This window comes from Festucalex cinctus, chromosome 8, assembly GCF_051991245.1.
Source record: "Festucalex cinctus isolate MCC-2025b chromosome 8, RoL_Fcin_1.0, whole genome shotgun sequence".
In the NCBI taxonomy this organism is placed as follows: domain Eukaryota; kingdom Metazoa; phylum Chordata; class Actinopteri; order Syngnathiformes; family Syngnathidae; genus Festucalex; species Festucalex cinctus.
The window spans coordinates 684,973-704,289 of NC_135418.1; the positions used below are offsets into that span (position 1 = coordinate 684,973).

General features: G+C 44.9%; 3 protein-coding genes across 16 annotated transcripts in view; 2 read left to right on the plus strand and 1 right to left on the minus strand.

Annotated features, from left to right (window-relative positions):
• Positions 1 to 19,317, minus strand: part of phf2 (PHD finger protein 2) — a 628,982-nt gene that overhangs the window by 543,484 nt on the left and 66,181 nt on the right. The gene's annotated exons all lie outside the window — the stretch shown is intronic.
• Positions 308 to 4,344, plus strand: LOC144024398 (uncharacterized). 2 transcript variants are annotated; one of them, XM_077530653.1, is made up of 8 exons: positions 308 to 914; positions 1,523 to 1,803; positions 1,895 to 2,107; positions 2,187 to 2,422; positions 2,510 to 2,778; positions 2,861 to 3,106; positions 3,193 to 3,735; positions 4,228 to 4,344. In XM_077530653.1, exons 2-7 carry the CDS (start codon positions 1,620 to 1,622, stop codon positions 3,404 to 3,406), a joined length of 1,362 nt encoding a protein of 453 aa, XP_077386779.1. In that variant the 5' UTR covers positions 308 to 914; positions 1,523 to 1,619; the 3' UTR covers positions 3,407 to 3,735; positions 4,228 to 4,344. The 2 variants fall into 2 exon arrangements, with proteins under 2 accessions (XP_077386779.1, XP_077386778.1); XM_077530652.1 differs by having other exon boundaries at positions 308 to 1,803.
• On the plus strand, positions 3,653 to 7,682 carry LOC144024583 (uncharacterized). The gene is made up of 9 exons (XM_077531032.1): positions 3,653 to 3,735; positions 4,304 to 4,397; positions 6,064 to 6,191; positions 6,281 to 6,392; positions 6,482 to 6,585; positions 6,675 to 6,760; positions 6,881 to 7,123; positions 7,222 to 7,352; positions 7,438 to 7,682. Exons 1-8 carry the CDS (start codon positions 3,653 to 3,655, stop codon positions 7,299 to 7,301), a joined length of 930 nt encoding a protein of 309 aa, XP_077387158.1. The 3' UTR covers positions 7,302 to 7,352; positions 7,438 to 7,682.

A 19,317-nucleotide genomic window follows, 5' to 3' on the forward strand; every position in this document is an offset into this window, starting at 1 on the left:
ATATAAATATTTAACCTTTAAAAAGACACAAACACAATATGTGCACAGTGTGAAGTATTTCAGAAACATACAAATTTGAGACATTAAATAAACCTACCGTCCAGCCAAAAGAAATATGAAGCCACCTTATGGAACAATAAATCTATCAAACACATTTTATCCACTTAATATATCCAAAAAATATTGCCAAAAGTAACCTTCCCTTTTTATCAACAATTTTTCTTTTTCTTTTGCCATCACATTCATTTTTGGTTAATGTATGACGTCTTTTTTTTTTTAAATTATTATTATTAATCTGAGACACGATGATGACCACTGAATCACAGCTGTTTTTTTTTTTGTTTTTTTTTCTGTGGTTCATTTTGAGTTTGATGACGTTCATTGCGGGCACGTCTCAGTTCTCCTATCTGCTTGTCATGCTCGTTGTGGACATTGACAGTGAAAAAAAAAAAAGAGACGCTTGCGATGTGCTTTTAGCTTAGCTGGTGTGTTGGCTGTGGGACATACCTGTGTGAAGTTTGAATTCATGCATTGGATCGTCACGGGAGTTATTGTTTTGAGTCGCGCGCAGTACCAACACCGGGACATACAAGTGCACCGAGAGGACTCGATAGTCTTAGCGCCCTAGCGCCAGAAAATCTTCGGGTAAGAGCCTCCTTCTCCGATAAAGTTAGGATTGACCAATCGCTGAGGTACACAGAGAGACGACCCTCTCCGATTGGCTTAGCTCAAACTTTGGCCAAAGTTAGGGATGGACCAATTGCTGAGGTGCACAGAGTGATGAGCAACTCGCATTGGGTGGAAGCTTAATTTTAGAAAATTGGCTCCTTTTCCAAACGTTCACTTCACAATTTCTCCAAGCAATTTCGCCAGCGTCTTGTTTGTGTGGATTAAGATACAACTTCACTCTTTTGGTAAGTAACTACTCCACTTTCTAGACATATTTGCTCGTTTCCCCCTACCCAAATGTTGTCTCGTAGGTAGCTAGCGAGGTGCGATATATTGCTTGCGTAAAACGGACATACGCAATGAAGAGAGTTAATTGCTCTTTCTTCATGACTTCATAAGTGCACATTTTCCCGATCCTTATGTGTGCGTAATGTTTTTTTGGTAGCCATGTTCGTGTGTGTCCGTAAGCTAGCACATACTTGTAATCGATCGATCGCGAATACATGTGTAACCTACTCGTATCACACACGTAAAAGTTGTACTCAGTTTATTCATAAATGTGCATTTTTTCACGATACGTATGCGTGCAAATTTTCTGTCACCATGTGTGTCCGTGTATCTGTAAGTTATTACATAACTTGTAATAGGTATCGAATGTATGCCATGTACAGCCTAATAGTATCACACACACGGATAACTTTTAGTATATGTATTCCTAAATGCACATTTTTCGATACGTGTATGTAAATTGTTTTTATGGGGACATGTTTGAGGTGTATTTGTCGGCGGGGGAGGGTGCCTTCATTTCACTGAAGTCACGTGAACTGGAGCGCCACTGTCGCCGCCGCACCAGGAGTGAGGAGGAGATTGCGCGGCTGATCCAGGAAGTCCTTGACCACTTTTGGGAGGTCAAGGACACACTGGGCAATCTTCTCCTGGACCACGGCCTCATGACCAACATTTGGACCACGCAGCGTCGCCACCTGGCCTGCATCCTGGACCCGCCGGGTGTGACCCTCTACACCCAAACTGGGGAGGTCACAGTAGGTGGGCTCAAGCTGCCTGTGTTCCGGTGTGCACGGGGGTCCACCTCCCTGGAATCATTCCACCTCCACCAGTGCCGCTTCATCCCCAGTAAGTTCAGTGAAATGTGTACTTTGGATGCGTGTTTGCGTCAAAGCTGTTAACTTATGTTCCCTCCCCCCGCATTTGCCACTTTCTGCAGGCACGTCTGCCAATGCCCTTCATTTCCAAGTTTACCTGATGGAGGGCTTGACAAGGTGGAATGAGGACCGAGCCAGGGCTGCCATAGTGGGCGGTAGACGGGACGTGGACTGCTGCTACAACGCGCGGGTGGTGGATGGGTTTCAGCAGGTGCTGCAAGCACATAACATCACCTCCCCGTTGCACACCTACACTCCGCCAGGGACGTACACCGGTAAGGATGATGGACGATTTAGCGGGTTACTCCCGTCCGCTGTCTGACATCTTAAGTTCTGACTCTCACTTGCGTGCAGGAGAGCTAATTGGGGTGGAATACCTCCGGGCGCAGACTGGCGCCACCCTGCTCAAGGCCAGCCTTGCAGCAGATGAGGAGGACTCAGCCGACTGGCAGGACCAGGTGGAGGAGGGCTACCAGTCAGCTAAGGAGGAGGAGGAGGAAGAGGAGCAGGAGCTGGAGTATCACCGCTTGCTGGCCATGTCGGTGGACTCCCAGGGCCAGCAACAAGTCCAGCCGGGGCAGCCGGCAGTGGTAAGTTTCTCTTCTGTCTTTGTGTCGGCCGGTCGCTCTTCTTTCTCTTTTGCATGCGCCACATGTCAAGTTGTCCTTTCAACACAGGAGGAGGAGGAGGACGTCGAAGGGCCTGACGGCAAAGGGGTGTACCAGTTTGTCGTCCGTATGGCCTACGCGCTCGTGGAGCTGCGCAACAAGGGCTACGTCACCCAGGGACAAGTAGCCAAAATAAAAGCCCTGTGGCAGCAGCTCCACGAGCACGACAAGGGTCCCCCTGCGCCTCTTCCGCCCAGAAAGCAGCCCCTGGTCCAGGGCCGCTTTAAGTCCAGGGCGAGCCGGGGGACACACTTGGGCAGCGAGGAGACTGCTAAACGGTACGTGTAAAATGTCACAGCCGGCTGATGGCAATTTTTGTCAAGTGTTTTGGTCCACTAACGTGGCGTGTTCTCTGTGTAGCCTCTTCATCGGGAAAGGGACGGAGGCCGCGCACTCCCCAAGTGCCAGCAGGCTCGTGGAGGCTGTGCTCATCAGGCTGTGCAACGTGCACAGCCAAAATAAAAGCCTGTGCGGCGTCCGCATGAGCCGCTGGGGTCTGGTCCTACGTGACTACGGTCACATCCGAGACCTGTGCAGGTCCAGACCCCTCGTGACCGCGGCTCCGATCCAGCTGGTGGCGATCAATCACCGGACCCTTACCCAATGGTGCGTAGGACTCACTCGCTTGCTTGCCTGCGTCATCGCGACAAGGACAAGCCTTTCGACAAATTTGCAAATGTGTTTCTGCGCAGGCACCACAACAGGAGCAAGGACTTGTACGTGACGAGCGTGTGTGAGTCGCTTCCGGCCCCCAGCGGAGACATGAGCGCAGCGGACGCGCTCCCAGCTGCCAGGCCCTTAATGGACCAGCCGGGGCCGTCCAGAGAGGGCCGACTCTTCGAACACCCGGAGGACACGTCGGGCATGGCGAAAACGTCTTGCCCGACTTGTACGCGGCACGGATGAAGTCTGCCGCTACTTGTGTCTCCGCTGCTGCTTCCGTCAGCGCCACAGCAGCCTCCACCACTGCTGCGCCAACTGCCACCTCCACCACCACAGCCTCCACTAGTGCCACAGCCCCTGCTCCGTCATCCACTCAGAAGAGATTGGTGAATGTGACACCTCGGGTTCAGCAGCGCAAAGTGGCTCATTTCCTGTGCAAAAGTTGTGGCAACCCTGAAACGAAGGAGTTTGGCCACAGCCGGTACAGGAATGAGCACTTCTGCTCCCAGGCAGCGGGACGGTCAGTGGATGACTGGCTGGATGAGAAGAGGAGCCAGGATACCACCAGAAAGGTAACCTTGTCGTGCGTGTGTCTGTGTATATGTTCCTGTCCCTTCTTTTGTTGAGCACTGACAGAGCCTCTGCGTCTTGTCAATGTGAGTGCATTTAACTTGAGGGAAAAGGAAACTTTTCTATTAGATGGCAGAAGGGACATCATTTACCTGTGAATGCTTGTGATATTTTTGTTCTGTGGTGTGGCGTGACATTTTTCAAACATACACTATGTGCCTTGGCTCAAAGGTGCCTACAGAAAAGACAAAAGTCTTTTTGATCAGTTAAAAAAAAAAAAAAAAAAAAAAAAAAAAAAAAAAGGCAACAAGATATCAAAGTTATCTTTGGAAGATCAGTGAAGCACCCAAAGCTTTGGTTCAAGTACACTTTCACAGCCTTCCTTGCTTCCTGCCATCAAGGTGACACTTTGAGTCCTCTTGCTTTGTTCTTACTCACAACAAGTACTTGACTTGACATGTGATTGATGTGGTGACCCCCCCTCTCCCCTGCAGAGTCGGCCCCAGCCACCCACTCAGCCCATCCCGAAGCCTGCTGGACTTCAAAGAACGACGGCTGTGTCTGCTGAAGGGAAAAGAGGGCCCCCCACCACCACCACCACCACCACCACCTCTCACCTGAGGAGCCTCCTTCCAGCACCCCGATCCTCACCCCAGTGAAGCAGGTAGGTGTGTCCTTTTGGAGCACATAAATAGCAGCTGTCTTCAAGACAGCCTTCATTTGACTGACCAGCAGCCAGCAACAACCGCATTTTCCGACCGCATTTTCCAACCGCATTTTCTCCAGAGATGGCTTCATCTGACGAAAAGAACACTTGATAGTGCGTGTCATTTTGGAAACTTTGCTTTATATTTGTGCAGACAGACCTAACTTTTCTTGATGTTTTTGCAGACGTCACTGAGTTGACATCCTATGAGGCAGGATCTCCCCAACCTGGGCCATCCGCCTCCGCTGCTGCTGCTTCTTCTGCCGTGCCAGACAAAGGATCCTCCGCCGCTCGGACCGCAGCCTATGACCAGGCCAAGCGGAGAGGGCCCCGGAGCCGGTGCCGCGTTTGCCGCGGTAGGTGCCACATTTGCGGCGCCTACATGAACCTGCACAGGAAGAGGAAGAGGTCGTCTGAGAGGTCCGAGTCCGAGGCAGACAAAGAAGAACCTGCACCAAAAGAAGAGGGTCCTGCGCCAAGTGGTGTCGGCGCACAAGTCGAGAGCGGTGCACCTACCAGGTGCACCGTGTACAGGAGGAGGATGCGGGCCACCTGGGACCAGCAAATCCTCGCGGCCAACCAGGGCTTCACTTGGGGCAGCCAACCAGGACAGAACTGCCTGTGGTGCGGTGAGCAAAGGACCAGTGCCGGTGGACATGCCTTTTTTATGGGTGACTACTTCTGCCCATCATAACATGGAGACAAAGTGAGTGCTTCCTCTTGGCTGCAAGAGAAATCACTCATGCAGCCACAAAAAAAGACACCACGCACAACTGCGTGGAGGCAGAAGCGGGCCGCACGGGCAGCAGGCCAGGGTGAAGAAGAGGCACCACCGGCAGAGAGGCCAGAAGCCCAAGCCCAAGAGAACGCCTGCCGAAAGGTCCACACCTGCAAAAAGTGTGGCTACCCACTACAGGCGGCTTACGGCCACACATCTTTCCTGAGCAGAGTGCCCGGGTCCTCGAAGAAGCAGCTGGTGCGCTTCTGCACTTTGTTTGAAGGGAAACCTGCTGAACTCTGGCTGGCTTTACAGAGGGAAAAAGACAATGCCCTGCAAGCTGGCCAAGGCACAAATAAATGAACCTTCTGTACAGTTATTTTATATTATTTAATTTTTTCAATAAATAGATGTGAAATGTTTGCTTTGTGTGGTGTCATCCATTCATACATTTGTTTTGACAAGTTATTCACATGTCCTGGCCAGGTTATTATACTGTAACTTTATTTTGACTCTTAATTGCAGGTAGTTTTTACAGCAGTTTTAATATATATAAATAGATATATAAATATAATAAAAGCTTTGTTAATATTTTTACTATGAGCCCCAAAAACCTTGTCTACACAAAACTGCAAATTCTTTACACAACAAATCCATTTAGTTATAACTATATTTATTTGTTTTAAATAAATACATTATAGTGTTTATTTAATGCAAAACAATTACTTGTAAAAATAAATAAATAAATAGCTGCAGGTCATTACACCAAAGCAATAAGAGCGGTGGGTGCAGAAGTGCCGGGTTTGTGAGACATGTGATTGAAGCTTGACATTTGCTTTGTCTTGCCTACTGCAACTAAAATTGCACAAGTTAACTTATGAGAGCCTCTCATCTGCCCAAATGCAGGTTCATTTGCTGCGTCATCAACATCTGTTGCGGTTTGTCCTTAAACCTGGGTGTCTTGGAATAGCTGGACTCCAACCGACCTCTGCCTCCTACTTCCATGTTTGTGGCACAGCTCCACAAGTGCAAAGGTCAGTTGGCAGAACAGATATTTGTTTCTCACCAGCAACTAAAATTGCACAAATTAACTTATAAGAGGCTCTCATCTGCACAAATGCAGGTTCATTTGTTGCGTCGTCCTGGGTGTCTTGGAGAAGCTGGACCCCCCCCCCCCCCCCCCCGACAACTGCCTCCTGCTTCCATGTTTGTGGCACAGCTCCGCAAGTGCAAAGGTCAGTTGGCAGAACAGATATTTGTTTCTCACCAGCAACTAAAATTGCACAAATTAACTTATGAGAGCCTCTCGTCTGCCCAAATGCAGGTTCATTTGCTGCGTCGTCCTGGGTGTCTTGGGGAAGCTGGACTCCCTCCCCCGACCTCTGCCTCCTACTTCCATGTTTGTGGCACAGCTCCGCAAGTGCAAAGGTCAGTTGGCAGAACAGATATTTGTTTCTCACCAGCAATTAAAATTGCACAAATTAACTTATGAGAGCCTCTCGTCTGCCCAAATGCAGGTTCATTTGCTGCGTCGTCCTGGGTGTCTTGGAAAAGCTGGACTCCCCCCGACCTCTGCTTGTGGCACAGCTCCGCAAGTGCAAAGGTGAGCTGGCAGAACAGATATTTGTTTCTATTCTCTGTGCAGCCCCGCATCAAGCCAGCAAACCAGCAACTAAAATTGCACAAGTTAACTTATAAGAGGCTCTCATCTGCCCAAATGCAGGTTCATTTGCTGCGTCGTCCTGGGTGTCTTGGAGAAGCTGGACTCCCCCCCCCCAACCTCTGCCTCCTGCTTCCATGTTTGTGGCACAGCTCCGCAAGTGCAAAGGTGAGCTGGCAGAACAGATATTTGTTTCTCTTCTCTGTGCAGCTTTCTCTCCACAAACACGAGTAGGCTGCTTGGCCACACAGTCGCCCGCATTCATCACAGAGCCAGCGGTTCCGGCAGCTTTTTGGTCATCTGCAGGTTTTTTGTTTTTTTTTAATTGCTTGTTCTTGGCATTGCAATGTGGGTTAGCAAGAGAGTCTCACCCACCACTCCCTCATTGTCCACTGATTGAAAAGTTGAACGGGAGCCGCCATCCATCCGTGACCAGCCCCCAGCACAGACTTGGGTAGGCTGTCTGGCCATACCCATCGCCTAAAGTCATCATACAGCCAGCCAGCAGCTCTGGCAGCTTTTTGGTCATCTGCAGGTAAATTTTCCCTCAATGGGCTTCTTATTTATACATTAAAAAAAGAAAGCAGAACTTGACCTCCTGACTTTTTTTTCACATCCAGCTACTCCACCTGATTCCATGATGTGCCACCTGCAGAGTTGACCACAGCAGCAGACTGAAGCTCGTCCTGTCAGTCCTGGGCAGCAAACTGCATATTGTAACAATGGAAATAAACAAATAAACCCAGCGCTTTGTTTTTATCCCATTGGCAGCAGTTGTGTCGTATGTTTGTAAACGTTGTTGTCTAATATTTCAATCAAAACTGTGGTTATCTGAGGGCCCTTTGGGACTCCAGAAGCCAATCTAAATAAAATGAGCTGTTATTGACTAATCCTGTTTGATTTTTGATTTTTTTTTTTTTACTTGAAGTGCTTGTTGATAAAAGCACTTCACGTTTCAACTGGCAATACGTGAATGGGTTGGAGTTGGATGAAAAAACTTGCTCCGTTCGGCTCGGCGGCGCGCACGTGGCTAATTTGCATCCGCGTGGCTAATTTGGATCGGGGCCTGGGTCGTTCCATCCGACCGGGCCTGTAATTCGGGGTGTGTCGTTCATAGAGGCCCGGCGAGACGGCCGCCCCGGGTCACCGGGCGCTCCCCGGGACCGGACGGCTCGGTGCGCGCCCTCAAAAAGGTACCGTGCGTCGCGCTTCCGCGCCGCGGGTCAGTTCGCTCGGGGGTCAAAAACCCGAACAACGCGGGGTGGTCTTAGTGTTAGCTTGACATGTTGAGCTCGGGATGTCCGCAGAAAGCAACAACGATAATTCCTCCCCCTCCTGTTGTCGTATCTCTCGGCAAAACAAGCCGCCGCCGCCGCGCGTCACATCTCACTTGCACCGCCCCACGTACCTTAGCTCCCGCCCGCCCGAACTACATTGAACTACAATGCAAACGCACCCCCTCAAATGTCTCCACTTTGAGCACGCAAATAACAGAAACAACGCAACACACACATTTTTTGTTTTTTTCTTTCTTTTATAGCAGGCACTTCTCGGAATGTAAGGAACGGATGTGAGAATTTTAGACTTGGGTAAATTAAATGTTAGACCTAGGATGAAAATATGGCTGTTTTTAAAGACATTTTAGGCCTAAAATGTAACTTTCTGAATTTTAGACTTTTTTTTTAGACTTTTTAAGACCCCGCGGGAACCCTGCTCGTGTTCCAATGAAATATTTTGTAAATATATCGAGTTGCGTATGCCTAAGGTCATGCTGCACCTCCACAAAAAATGGCGCGACCAAATCCTGTGCTGTGCGACCAACTAAAAATGTTACTTGCACCAGTGCAACCAGTGGAAAAGTTAGTGTAGAGCCCTGCTGTGGCTTTGCGTCCCGGAGATAGAGGGCCGGCAATTGCCAGATTTCATGCCCGAGGAGGCTCCAGCGTTCTCGGCCGTGCTCCACGGTCCTCCGGCCCGCTCCATGAATACTCCAGCGAGAATATAATTTTAAGAGGTCGTCCTACTGAAGTAATCATCACGAAAACGGGGAAGAGGAGGATTCAACTTAACCAAATGGATAGGTAACAGCAGGACAATGCTCTCCTCAATCCCTGAGCCTGACAGAGCCAAGGAAGTCAAAACCCTAGACTTGGAAAAACAAAGTCTTCCTGTGGAAAGAGCGCTTGGAATAGAGTGGTGCGTAGAAGAGGATGTGTTTAAATTCAAAGTCTGTCTAAAACCCAAGCCAGCAACTAGACGGGGTATCCTCTCTACTGTAAGCTCAGTCTATGACCCACTTGGATTTCTCTCGCCATTTGTATTCACAGCTAAACGCATATTACAAGAACTGTGCAAGCTGGACTGGGGATGGGACGAGGAGGTTCCAGAAGCCATCAAAAAACCATGGCAAAGTTGGTTCACAAGCCTGAAGCTGTTGGAAGACTTTGCCGTCAATCGATGCATCAAGCCGGTGCATTTTGGACTATTCAGACTTCACAGATACACATTTTTTGTGATGCAAGTGAAGTAGGATATGGCGTTGCAGCGTACCTTCGAATTTTAAATGGAAGTGGTGATGTCCATGTTGCCTTTGTATTTGGAAAAGCAAGAGTAGTACCCCTCAAAGCAATAACTGTCCCAAGGATGGAGCTCACTGCAGCAGTTGTTGCCGTACGGATTGACAAGATGGTAATGAATGAAATGGCAATACCTCTTAAAGAATCAATGTTTTGGACTGACAGTACATCAGTGATCAAGTACATCAGGAATGAGAACGTGAGGTTTAAGACCTTTGTGGCTAATCGCGTTGGTGTCATCAGAGAAGCAACACATGTTTCCCAATGGAGATATGTCAGCATGAAGCATAATCCAGCAGACCATGCCTCCCGAGGTCTCCATGCTAAAGCATTTTTGAAATCAACCACTTGGTGCAATGGACCGGATTTCTTGAAAGAACCAGAAGCGGAATGGCCAAAACTTGACCATGAACTTACTTCATCCACGCACAATGAATTTGATGACCCTGAAATAAAGTTACAAATGAAAACCATTACTGTAAACACTTGCACAAACAAATAGACTGATACATCATTTCTCGGATATAGGAAAGTTAAAAAGAGCAACTGCATGGTTTCTGCGCCTAAAAACCATTCTATCCCAACTACGTAAAGAACACAAGGAGCGAAATGCTGTTCAAGGCACTCAAAAGGATATAAAACTACAACCAAAGAGAACTGTTGGCACTCTTACAATTAGAAGAAGCAGAAGAAGCCATAATTCGCTATTGTCAGCAGCAAAGATTTGGAGAGGAACTGAAATCAATTGAAGCTGGTGGGAACGTAAAGAAGAAAAGTTCATTATACAAGCTTGACCCCGCGCTTGAAAAGGGTGTGTTGAGAGTTGGTGAACGATTGAACAAGATGGCAATGCCAGAAGAAACGAGGCACCCTGTCATTCTTCCTAAAGATCACCACATATCCACTTTGATTCTTAGAAGCATACATCAGAAAACTGGATATGGTGGCCGAAATCACATGCTGTCTGTATTGAGGCAAAAATACTGGATTCCCTGTGCAAACTCAATGGCAAGAAAATTCATCTCCGAATGTACTACGTGCCGACGACTTCATGCTACTGCGGGAGAACAAAAGATGGCCGACTTGCCTAAAGATCGAGTAACGCCTGATCTACCACCGTTTACATGTGTAGGAGTTGATTACTTCAGGCCAATAGAAGTAAAGCGTAGAAGGACCATTGTGAAACGCTACAGCGTTATTTTCACCTGCCTTACCAGCAGGGCAGTGCATCTTGAAGTGGCACAGTCAATGGACACTGATTCCTGTATCAATGCATTCAGACGGTTTATTAGCAGAAGGGGCCAAGTATCCGAGATAAGATCCGACAATGGAACAAATTTTATTGCAACAGAAAGAGAATTGAAGGAGGCATTAAAGGATTGGAACCTGAACAAAATTGAACAAGCTCTTCAGCAGAAGAACGTAAAATGGACTTTTAATCCTCCGTATGGAGCCCATTTTGGTGGAATATGGGAGAGATTAATCCGTCTCACTAAGAAAACACTGCTCTCTGTAACAAAACAGCAAACTCTCGACGATGAAGGTCTTGCAACAGTAATGTGTGAAGTGGAAGCAATTCTGAACAGTCGGCCACTAACAACAGTTTCAGAGAATCCGAATGATCTGGAACCCCTGAGTCCTAATCACCTACTCCAACTTAAAGTCAACCCTAGTCTCCCTCCAGGCATATTCCACCCGCACGACTTGGATGTAAGACGCCGCTGGCGGCAAGTCCAGTACATCTCTGACTTATTTTGGACAAGATGGGTGAAAGAGTATCTCCCGCTTATGCAAGAACGGCAGCGATGGAATCGCACCAGAAGAAATTTCATAAAAGGTGACATTGTATTGATTGTAGACTCAAACGCACCACGTGGATCCTGGGTCTTGGGAAAAGTGCTGGAGACACACCCTGGATCTAAAGGGTTGGTGCGTAGCGTACTCCTAAAGACCAAGACTAATACGTTAGAGAGACCAATAACCAAGTTATGTTTGCTCGTTCCTGCCTCAGAGTAAGGCATTATGATAGATGAATGTTTGGTTTGGAAATGATTTAGAATCTTGGCTCCAAAAGATAATTATATATTGTTACAGTGGTGCGTGTAACAATAGGGGCCGGTTTGTTGGAGCCAATATATGTTGAATATGGTTTGGCCTTTTGAAATGTGAATCATGCCACCGAGTGGCCAGGTGTGTTTAAAACAGCACCCTTTAAAGCCACATTGCAGCCTCATGAACAGGCCCCAAGTTGATTGAACCAGGTGTGCTGATTAGGAGCTGAAGTGCAGCAATTTTGTTAACCGCACCTACCTTTTCTTTTTGATTTAGAGGCTACAGTTTATTTTTGATTAAAGTGTTCTGGATTTAATGACTTTATGCACACACATACATACATCACATACATATGCAATCAACACCATTACATATCACACACATAGACATCTGAACAAAGAAGATCCAAAGGAGGACAATGACCGGAAACTGAAGTCATCAAATTTAAGTAAGTTAAGCAAACTTTTATGTCTGTGGGAGCGCATTGGCAATATGCTGACAAAGAATCAAAATGTGGATCTTGTTGGCCTTAACTGAACATTTGATTGTTGAAAAAGGAAATTAAGGCTACAACAGAGGCTATCAAAAATAAATAAAATAGTACGTATGTTTGGACAGGTCTGATGCCAGTGAAAATTTTGAGTGGTGGAAAGTAAAAGAATATTCATAAATGACTTAGTTATCACACTTAGAATGAGTTTACAATTTTTGTAAAAATACCATAAGTGGGGTATTTTTTTTTTTATGCCTCAAGGGCTAGGTGGCGCTACATATACAACTGAATGTTGTCATAGATATACCTTCAGTCCTTGACTATAAACATATATGTGAAGTGTGAGTTATTAAGCATATCCTTTTTCATCTGAAAACACAAAATTTGATGCCCCGCCCTCATCATATAGTATTTCAAAAAGTCAAGAAGTTGCCCTGTCGTTGGCTCAGGTCTTGACATGGTCCAGGTCAAGTTTGAAGCAAATTTGATGAAACATGTAGGAGAAATGGGCAAAAGTATGCCCCCTGTAAATGTGAAAAAATTGTCAAAAATGGGACATTCAAAAATTCGTAGCTCACTTCCTGTTCATTTTAGCATATGGGTCCAAGAGACTTTTTTTTGTAGGTCTTGGGCTCCCTCATACACCTAAAAAATTCCATAGATCTTGCTTAAACGTACAACCGGGGCTGCTTCGTTAAAAATTTCTAGGGGGCGCTATTGAATCATTTTTGTAAAAATAGCACAATCCACGATAAAATATTGCTCATTTTGCCAGGCCAGATGTGTGTGCAACGTTTCATGTGTTTCTGTGCCAGTTTAGGCCCTCAAAATTGGCGTTGTTTTTTTGGCGAACAGCACTTAGCCACGCCCACAGCAATTCGGAAAAACTGACAAACTTCGTGTTGTGACATCATGAAGGCTGAAACCCTCATCTGAGCAAGTATGAGGTAGGTCCAGCTAACGTGGTTGGAGAAAAAACGAAGAAAAATCGTAAGAAAACAAATTGCCACGAGGTGGCACTACCAATAAGATGAAATGTAAGTTCGCAGATGTTTTAAGGGCTGGACTCTTATCAAATGTGTGAAATTTTGAGAAGATAGGATCACCTGGGTCAAGTTAAAGCAGCTTTTATTGTCACGAAAAATCATCACACTTTGCGGCACCGTTAACGGCCACGCCCTTTGGCGAAAAGTTACAATATTCGGTGTGGGGCATAATCAACATCTTAAGGCTTTTGTGACCAATTTTCAACTGGATCCCTTCAACGAGCTTGGTACAGTAGCTAAAAACGTATTACGTAAAGTATGACATTTATTGTCACCACTCGGTGGCACTATATGTATAACTGAATTTTATTAAATAGATGTTTTCAGTCCGTGACTATTAAGTTACATGAGAAGTTTGAGATTGTTTGGAGCTTGTACATGGGAGTTATTTAGCATTTTCTCTTTCTGGACAAATTAAATTTTACAGGCAATATTTGATGCCCCGCCCCTGTCATATAGTATTTTGTAAAGTCAAGATTTTTTGCCCAGTTGTTGTGTCAGGTCTTGAGATGATACATGCCAAGTTTGAAGTCAATCGGATGAAAACTGTTTGCAAAGGGGGAAAAAGTATGACCACAGTTAATGTGCCAAAATGGGCCAAAATTGGACATTCAAAAATTCATAGCGCACTTCCTGTACAATTTAGGAAATGGCTTCCACTAACTTTTTTTGTGCGTCTCGGGGTGCTACACGTGCCTGCCAATTTTCGTAGCTCTCGGTCAAACGTGCCGGGATTGGTTTTTATTTTTCTACGCTAGGGGGCGCTATAGTCGTGTTATTATGTCAACTTCATCATATCAAATTTTTCGCCAGGCCCGAAGTGCGTGCAAAGTTTGGTGAGTTTTCGTAAATGTTTAGGTACTCAAAATGCGATCGTTTGCGGAGAATAAAGAAGAAGAAGAAGAAGATTTTTTACAAACACAAGAGGGACCTCGCAGCGGTCGCTGCTCGGGCCCTAAAAAGCAAACATCCTTCGATCAGTTCTTTACAAAACACCAGGCAAAAAAAACACTTCTAAGAAAGAACATGAACCAAAGAGGGCAAAAAACGAAGAAGAGAGCAAGTTAAAAAGGTAAATGACCATCATTTTTATTCTTTCCTCTATTATTTGTTTCTTACATTATGCACAACTCTCACATTTATTTTGCAATAATCTAATTGTAACATGTATTTGTTACATGGTTTGATGCATTTTTGTGCTTTATAAAACATTTATGTCTGAATTTTGGGAGGCTTGGAACAGATTAGCGCATTTTTATTAATTTATTTAACCTTTATTTAACCTTTATTTAACCAGGATAATCCCGTTGAGATTAAAAACCTCTTTTTCAAGGGAGTCCTGGCCAAGAGGCAGCAAAACAGTTTACATTACGGTTACAAATAAAAGTTTCACTTACAATCACAAACAAATGATATAAAACAGTTACAAATCACTGACACCGTCTCAAATGCTTTTAATCTTGATCTAAAATCGTTCAAAGAATCAAGTTTCGTTAGTTTCCAGTCCTTTTGCAACATGTTCGATGAGAAGGGGCAGAGAAAACAAAAGCCTTTTTCCCAAGCTCAGTGCGGGAAAATGGAACAGAGAGCAACAAAAGATCATAAAAACGCAGACCATAAGAATCAACACCTTTCAATGTGACTAGATTGCAAATATAAGAGGGCAGCAATCCAAGCATGGCCTTGTAAATAAAAGTGTACCAGTGAGTAAACCTCCTGGTGGACAAAGGACGCTATCCCACTCGAGAATACAGTTCACAGTGATGGGTCAAGGCTCTACAATTTGTAACAAACCTCAAAGCAGCATGATATACAGAGTCAATCTTACTCAGACACTGAGCTCAAGTGTTCATGTACAACACATCTCAATAATCTAAAACAGATACAAAAAAAGGTTGCAGTGACAAGGCGCTTTTTGACCTCAAAAGAAAAACAACATTCATTCCGAAATAAAAACCCAGTTTTAGTTTGAGTTTCTTCACCAGGTTCTCAACATAGGGTTTAAAAGTCAAAGTGTCATCAAGCAAAATACAGAGATACTTGTACGAATGAACCACCTCTATTTCATTTCCCTCCAGAGTGGACACTTTGGGGGGAATTTGTGGACTTTCGCTGCAATTTGAAAACAACATCAGTTAAGTTTTGTCTGCATTAAGGACCAGTTTTAGCAGCAGAAGTGTGTGCTGCACAACATTAAAAGCAAAGGTGGGCGTTTCGTCAACATTGACGGAATGTCCGTCAATCCGTCAATGACGGACGTTCATTTTGCTGACGAATGTCGATTGACGGCAATTTTTTAAATAATGACGAACTAATAGTGATGTGTCGGTCACGAACGAATCGAGTCCTTTGAACGGCTCTTCAATGTGAACAATGGGAACCAAGTCTTTATCGAGAGCCGTTCATCCACCTACAAGAGGAGAGGAGGCAGTGCAGGAGAAAAACTGGGCAGGGGCGTGGCGGGGGAGGAGGAGCTGCCGAAGGACTCACCACCTTGTAGAAGTGAGGGGCTAAAAGGTAGATTTGATATGTGTGACAGCTAGTGTGACAGCTAGATAGAAACTCGACTGTCTAGCTGTCACCAGACAGTCAAAATATCGCTGGTGCATTGTACACATGCAGATTCTGGTCAATGTATGTAAAGTGTTGTACACTACACATTTATATTTTCTTACGTTCCAAGTTAATAAAACTTCATTGAATGTTGTTTTTTAGATTATTCCATGTGTCTTAAAAAAAAGAAAAAAAAAAAAGAAACATGAACGGCTCCCGAATGAACAGCTCCCTTGAAAGAGCCAAATGTCCCATCACTACGAACTAAGCATTGGCGGAAGCCCCTTCTGGTGTTGTGTCGGTCACGACCGATTCGTTTTTTAGAACGAATCTTTTCAGTGAACGTGAGTGAACGGGTCATTTCATTTCAAAGTTGGTGGGCATGCATCCGTCAGTCCATCAATGATGGCGGTGCGCCGATGCATGGTGAATGCATGGTGAATGACGGCCAATGACGGATTGATGATTGCAATGTTGTTGAACTTCAGATATTGACGATTGCAATGTTGTTGAACTTCAGATAATGATGACGGAAGATTGACGATTGTCATTCGCAGCTACTGAGACGTAGTCGACACGCAACGCATGTTGTCGATACGCAACGCACACGCAAGCGTTGTAATTCGCATCATTCAAATGAATGGAATCTAATTGGTTGCGTCACCGGAACGCACCGCAGCCGCAACCGGTGTGAGTCCCGGGTTAGACCAACCACAAAATATTTTATCATAAACTCACACAGGGCACACGGTATCTTCACGTCTCTGGAATTTTAAAACCGCTGTTGCAGTTCAAAATTAATAATGTAGTAATTGTAGTACAATAAATCACTGTATGTGATAATAAGAGTCTAGCAAAGAACAAACTTAATTATTTACATCAACCATTCAGAGTATTATCTCAGTATCGTGAATCGGGACTTGCAGAAGTTAGGTTTACATTTCACAAGAATTGTTTTTTTCTGGTGTGCTTCGCTTTCATTTCATTGTTGATGGTTCTGATAACTGGTTCTGATGATGCAGAACAAAATGAGTAGCACTCAGTACCTTATGAGAGAAAATTTATATCCACATTAATTTCTTACTGATGAAATCTGCATTTAGAGCATCTCCCACATTTATTTTATACTTATTGGTGCAACCGTAAAACACACAGTGGTATCTTCGCTGCAGATGAAGAAAAAGTATGCTGTGGAAAAGTCAACTCACTTCATCAACCTAAATCTGATGTTGTTCAGGTTGAACAGTGGCATTGTGACAACTACAAAAGTGCTCAGAAATGTTTACTGTCACTTAAAAGCGGCAGTTCATTCTGAAATCTAAAAGACAATCGGAAAAAAAATTGTGTAGTTCATTTTGCAATTTTTATTCAACTCAAAAGTTCATTTGCAACAAAACCACTCGTCACTTCTGTAAACAACTTTGTCCGAATGAATGACTCTGTGACCAAGCCCCTTCTAACTGGGATTGGCTAGCAGTTGCCTTCATTTGCTTTTTGGATTTAGGGTTGTACGATATGTTATTTTATTTATTTATACTTATTCTATTTACTTATTCACTTCCCTACATCTTGTTATATTTTTTTTAATATATATTTTTTTTGCTTTTATACTTACCTACTTATATTTACAATAATTAATTTTATTTTGTGTTATTTTCTTTCAGCTGTCTCTACTGCAAGACTGATTTCTATTCCATGTACAGCACTTACTATGCAGCAATGGATGTTTTAAAGTGCTTCATAAATAAGGTTGAGTTGAGATATGTCGATAATATAGAGAAACGACATATGGGTGCAGTGAAAAACTAAGCAAAATATCAAACAAAAAGGATGTGTAAACTGCTGTTTTTTCATTAGAACTTAGTGACAGTCATCAACATTAACAAACTTGGCAATAAAAAAAAGAATTCAACTTAAATTGTACCGCAACTGTGCTTTAGTGATAAATAATTTTATGCTCCAAAGTTGTTGTGTATGTGTGACTGCATGGGTCTGTCAACCGCATACTGTGTATTGCTACAATTCGTCCGTGCTGTGTGGCTTGACTAATCAAAGCAAAAGTTTGCCACTCACTTGTAAACACTGTTTAGTGGACCAGTGGATTTCCAGCAAAGTCAACTGTGTCATCCTGGATCGAGGTTTGGCGTTTGGTGGTCATTGTGTCAGCGCCGGCCGGCGAAAGCGCACTACTATCTAACCCGGAAGTATATTTGGCTAATGCACGTCTCCAGAACGTGCGTCTCCCACCACCCCACCCTCCCAATCCCGAATGTCATTGGCTAGCCGTAGTTGTCAATCAAAGCCACATCTGAAAGGATGTATGTGGTTGGCTGGCCATGCTTTACTTGAAACAGAAGGCGCAAATTTACGTGACTGACAAAGGATTATGAAAAAAAAAAACTCCTCTCCCTGTCACCCCTTTTGCTCACGAGCACCCCTAGCATTTGCCTAATCCGCCTAATGGCAGGAGCGCCACTGACCACGAGACTACAGCAAGCCCGCTCTAAAAAGTCAACAATCGCCACTGCTGGTTAGCGCATTCGCCTCCCAGTACTGAGGATGCAATATCGAGTCCAGGCTTGGGTGGAATTACATATTCTCCCCGTGCCTGCTTGGGTCTTCTCCGGGTACTCCGGTCTCCTCCCACATTCCAAAGACATGAATGGCAGGTTAGCAAGCGGTGTAAACTGCACCATTCGAATGAATGTAATCTAATTGCTTGCGTCGCCGGAACGCACCGCAACCGCACCGCAACCGCATCTGGTGTAAACCCGGGGTTAGAAGCTCTCGTCCCTGTGTGACCGTTGTAAGGCAAATCCGTTCAATTAATTATTCAATCAATAATTATTTATCATTAAATGAATAATCAATGGACTCATTAATCGAAGGAGACTCAAACTTAATATTTAAATTAATTTTCAGGGAGCCTGCCGGGATGACAGATGAGAACCTCGTTGAATCAGTTATAAAAATGAAGGTTGAACCCTTTAACAATTTTGGGGCCTATTCACTAAAGGTTTGCGTCGCATTTGCACCACGCTAACTGGGAAAAATGGAGCAATCTGCGAGCGCCTATGTCACTAAAGACGCGCAGATGGGGAAATCCGTCACTAAGTGCTCTGCCGAACAGATTGCGTCACGGTGCGTCGGTGTTATTTGCGCGTATGTAAATTAGGTAATTTGCATACATTTGATGCAAAATATGCCCACCCCAATGCAAATGAGACTCATTGATATGCAGCGTCTAATTCACTAACGCCAGCGCAAATAGCTACACCTCGTTTGCGTGACGCAAATAACGTTTTTGGAAAGCATGTATTAACTGCTGCAATCTCGATCATGACAGCATTGTGTGCCATTTGCAGAACAACATCAACGGCAGATCACGCAGTGGGGAGAGAGAGAGAGAAAGAGAGAGAGAGGGGGAAATATTTCCGTGTTAGTTTAGGACATAACGTAACCCGGGCTGATTGGCAATAGCGGGGAGGCATTTTACGATCATTTTTACGTGCCAGATGCATACTGTACGCCCACGGCAACCTCTGAGAATATATTTTTTAAAAACGATCGCACCAATAATTTGTACTTTATGAATCAATAACGTCGTCGTCGTCCTCTCTGCTCTGCAGAGCTTAATGGCGCTAAACGCTTACTCTTGGTCCAACCTCGCTTTCTGATAATGTCATCTTTCTCGCAACTGTTACTATAACAACCATGTTCTTGGCGCAAATCCGTTGCCATGTGTGGTAAATCTGGTGCAAATTTGCTCCAAGCTATCAG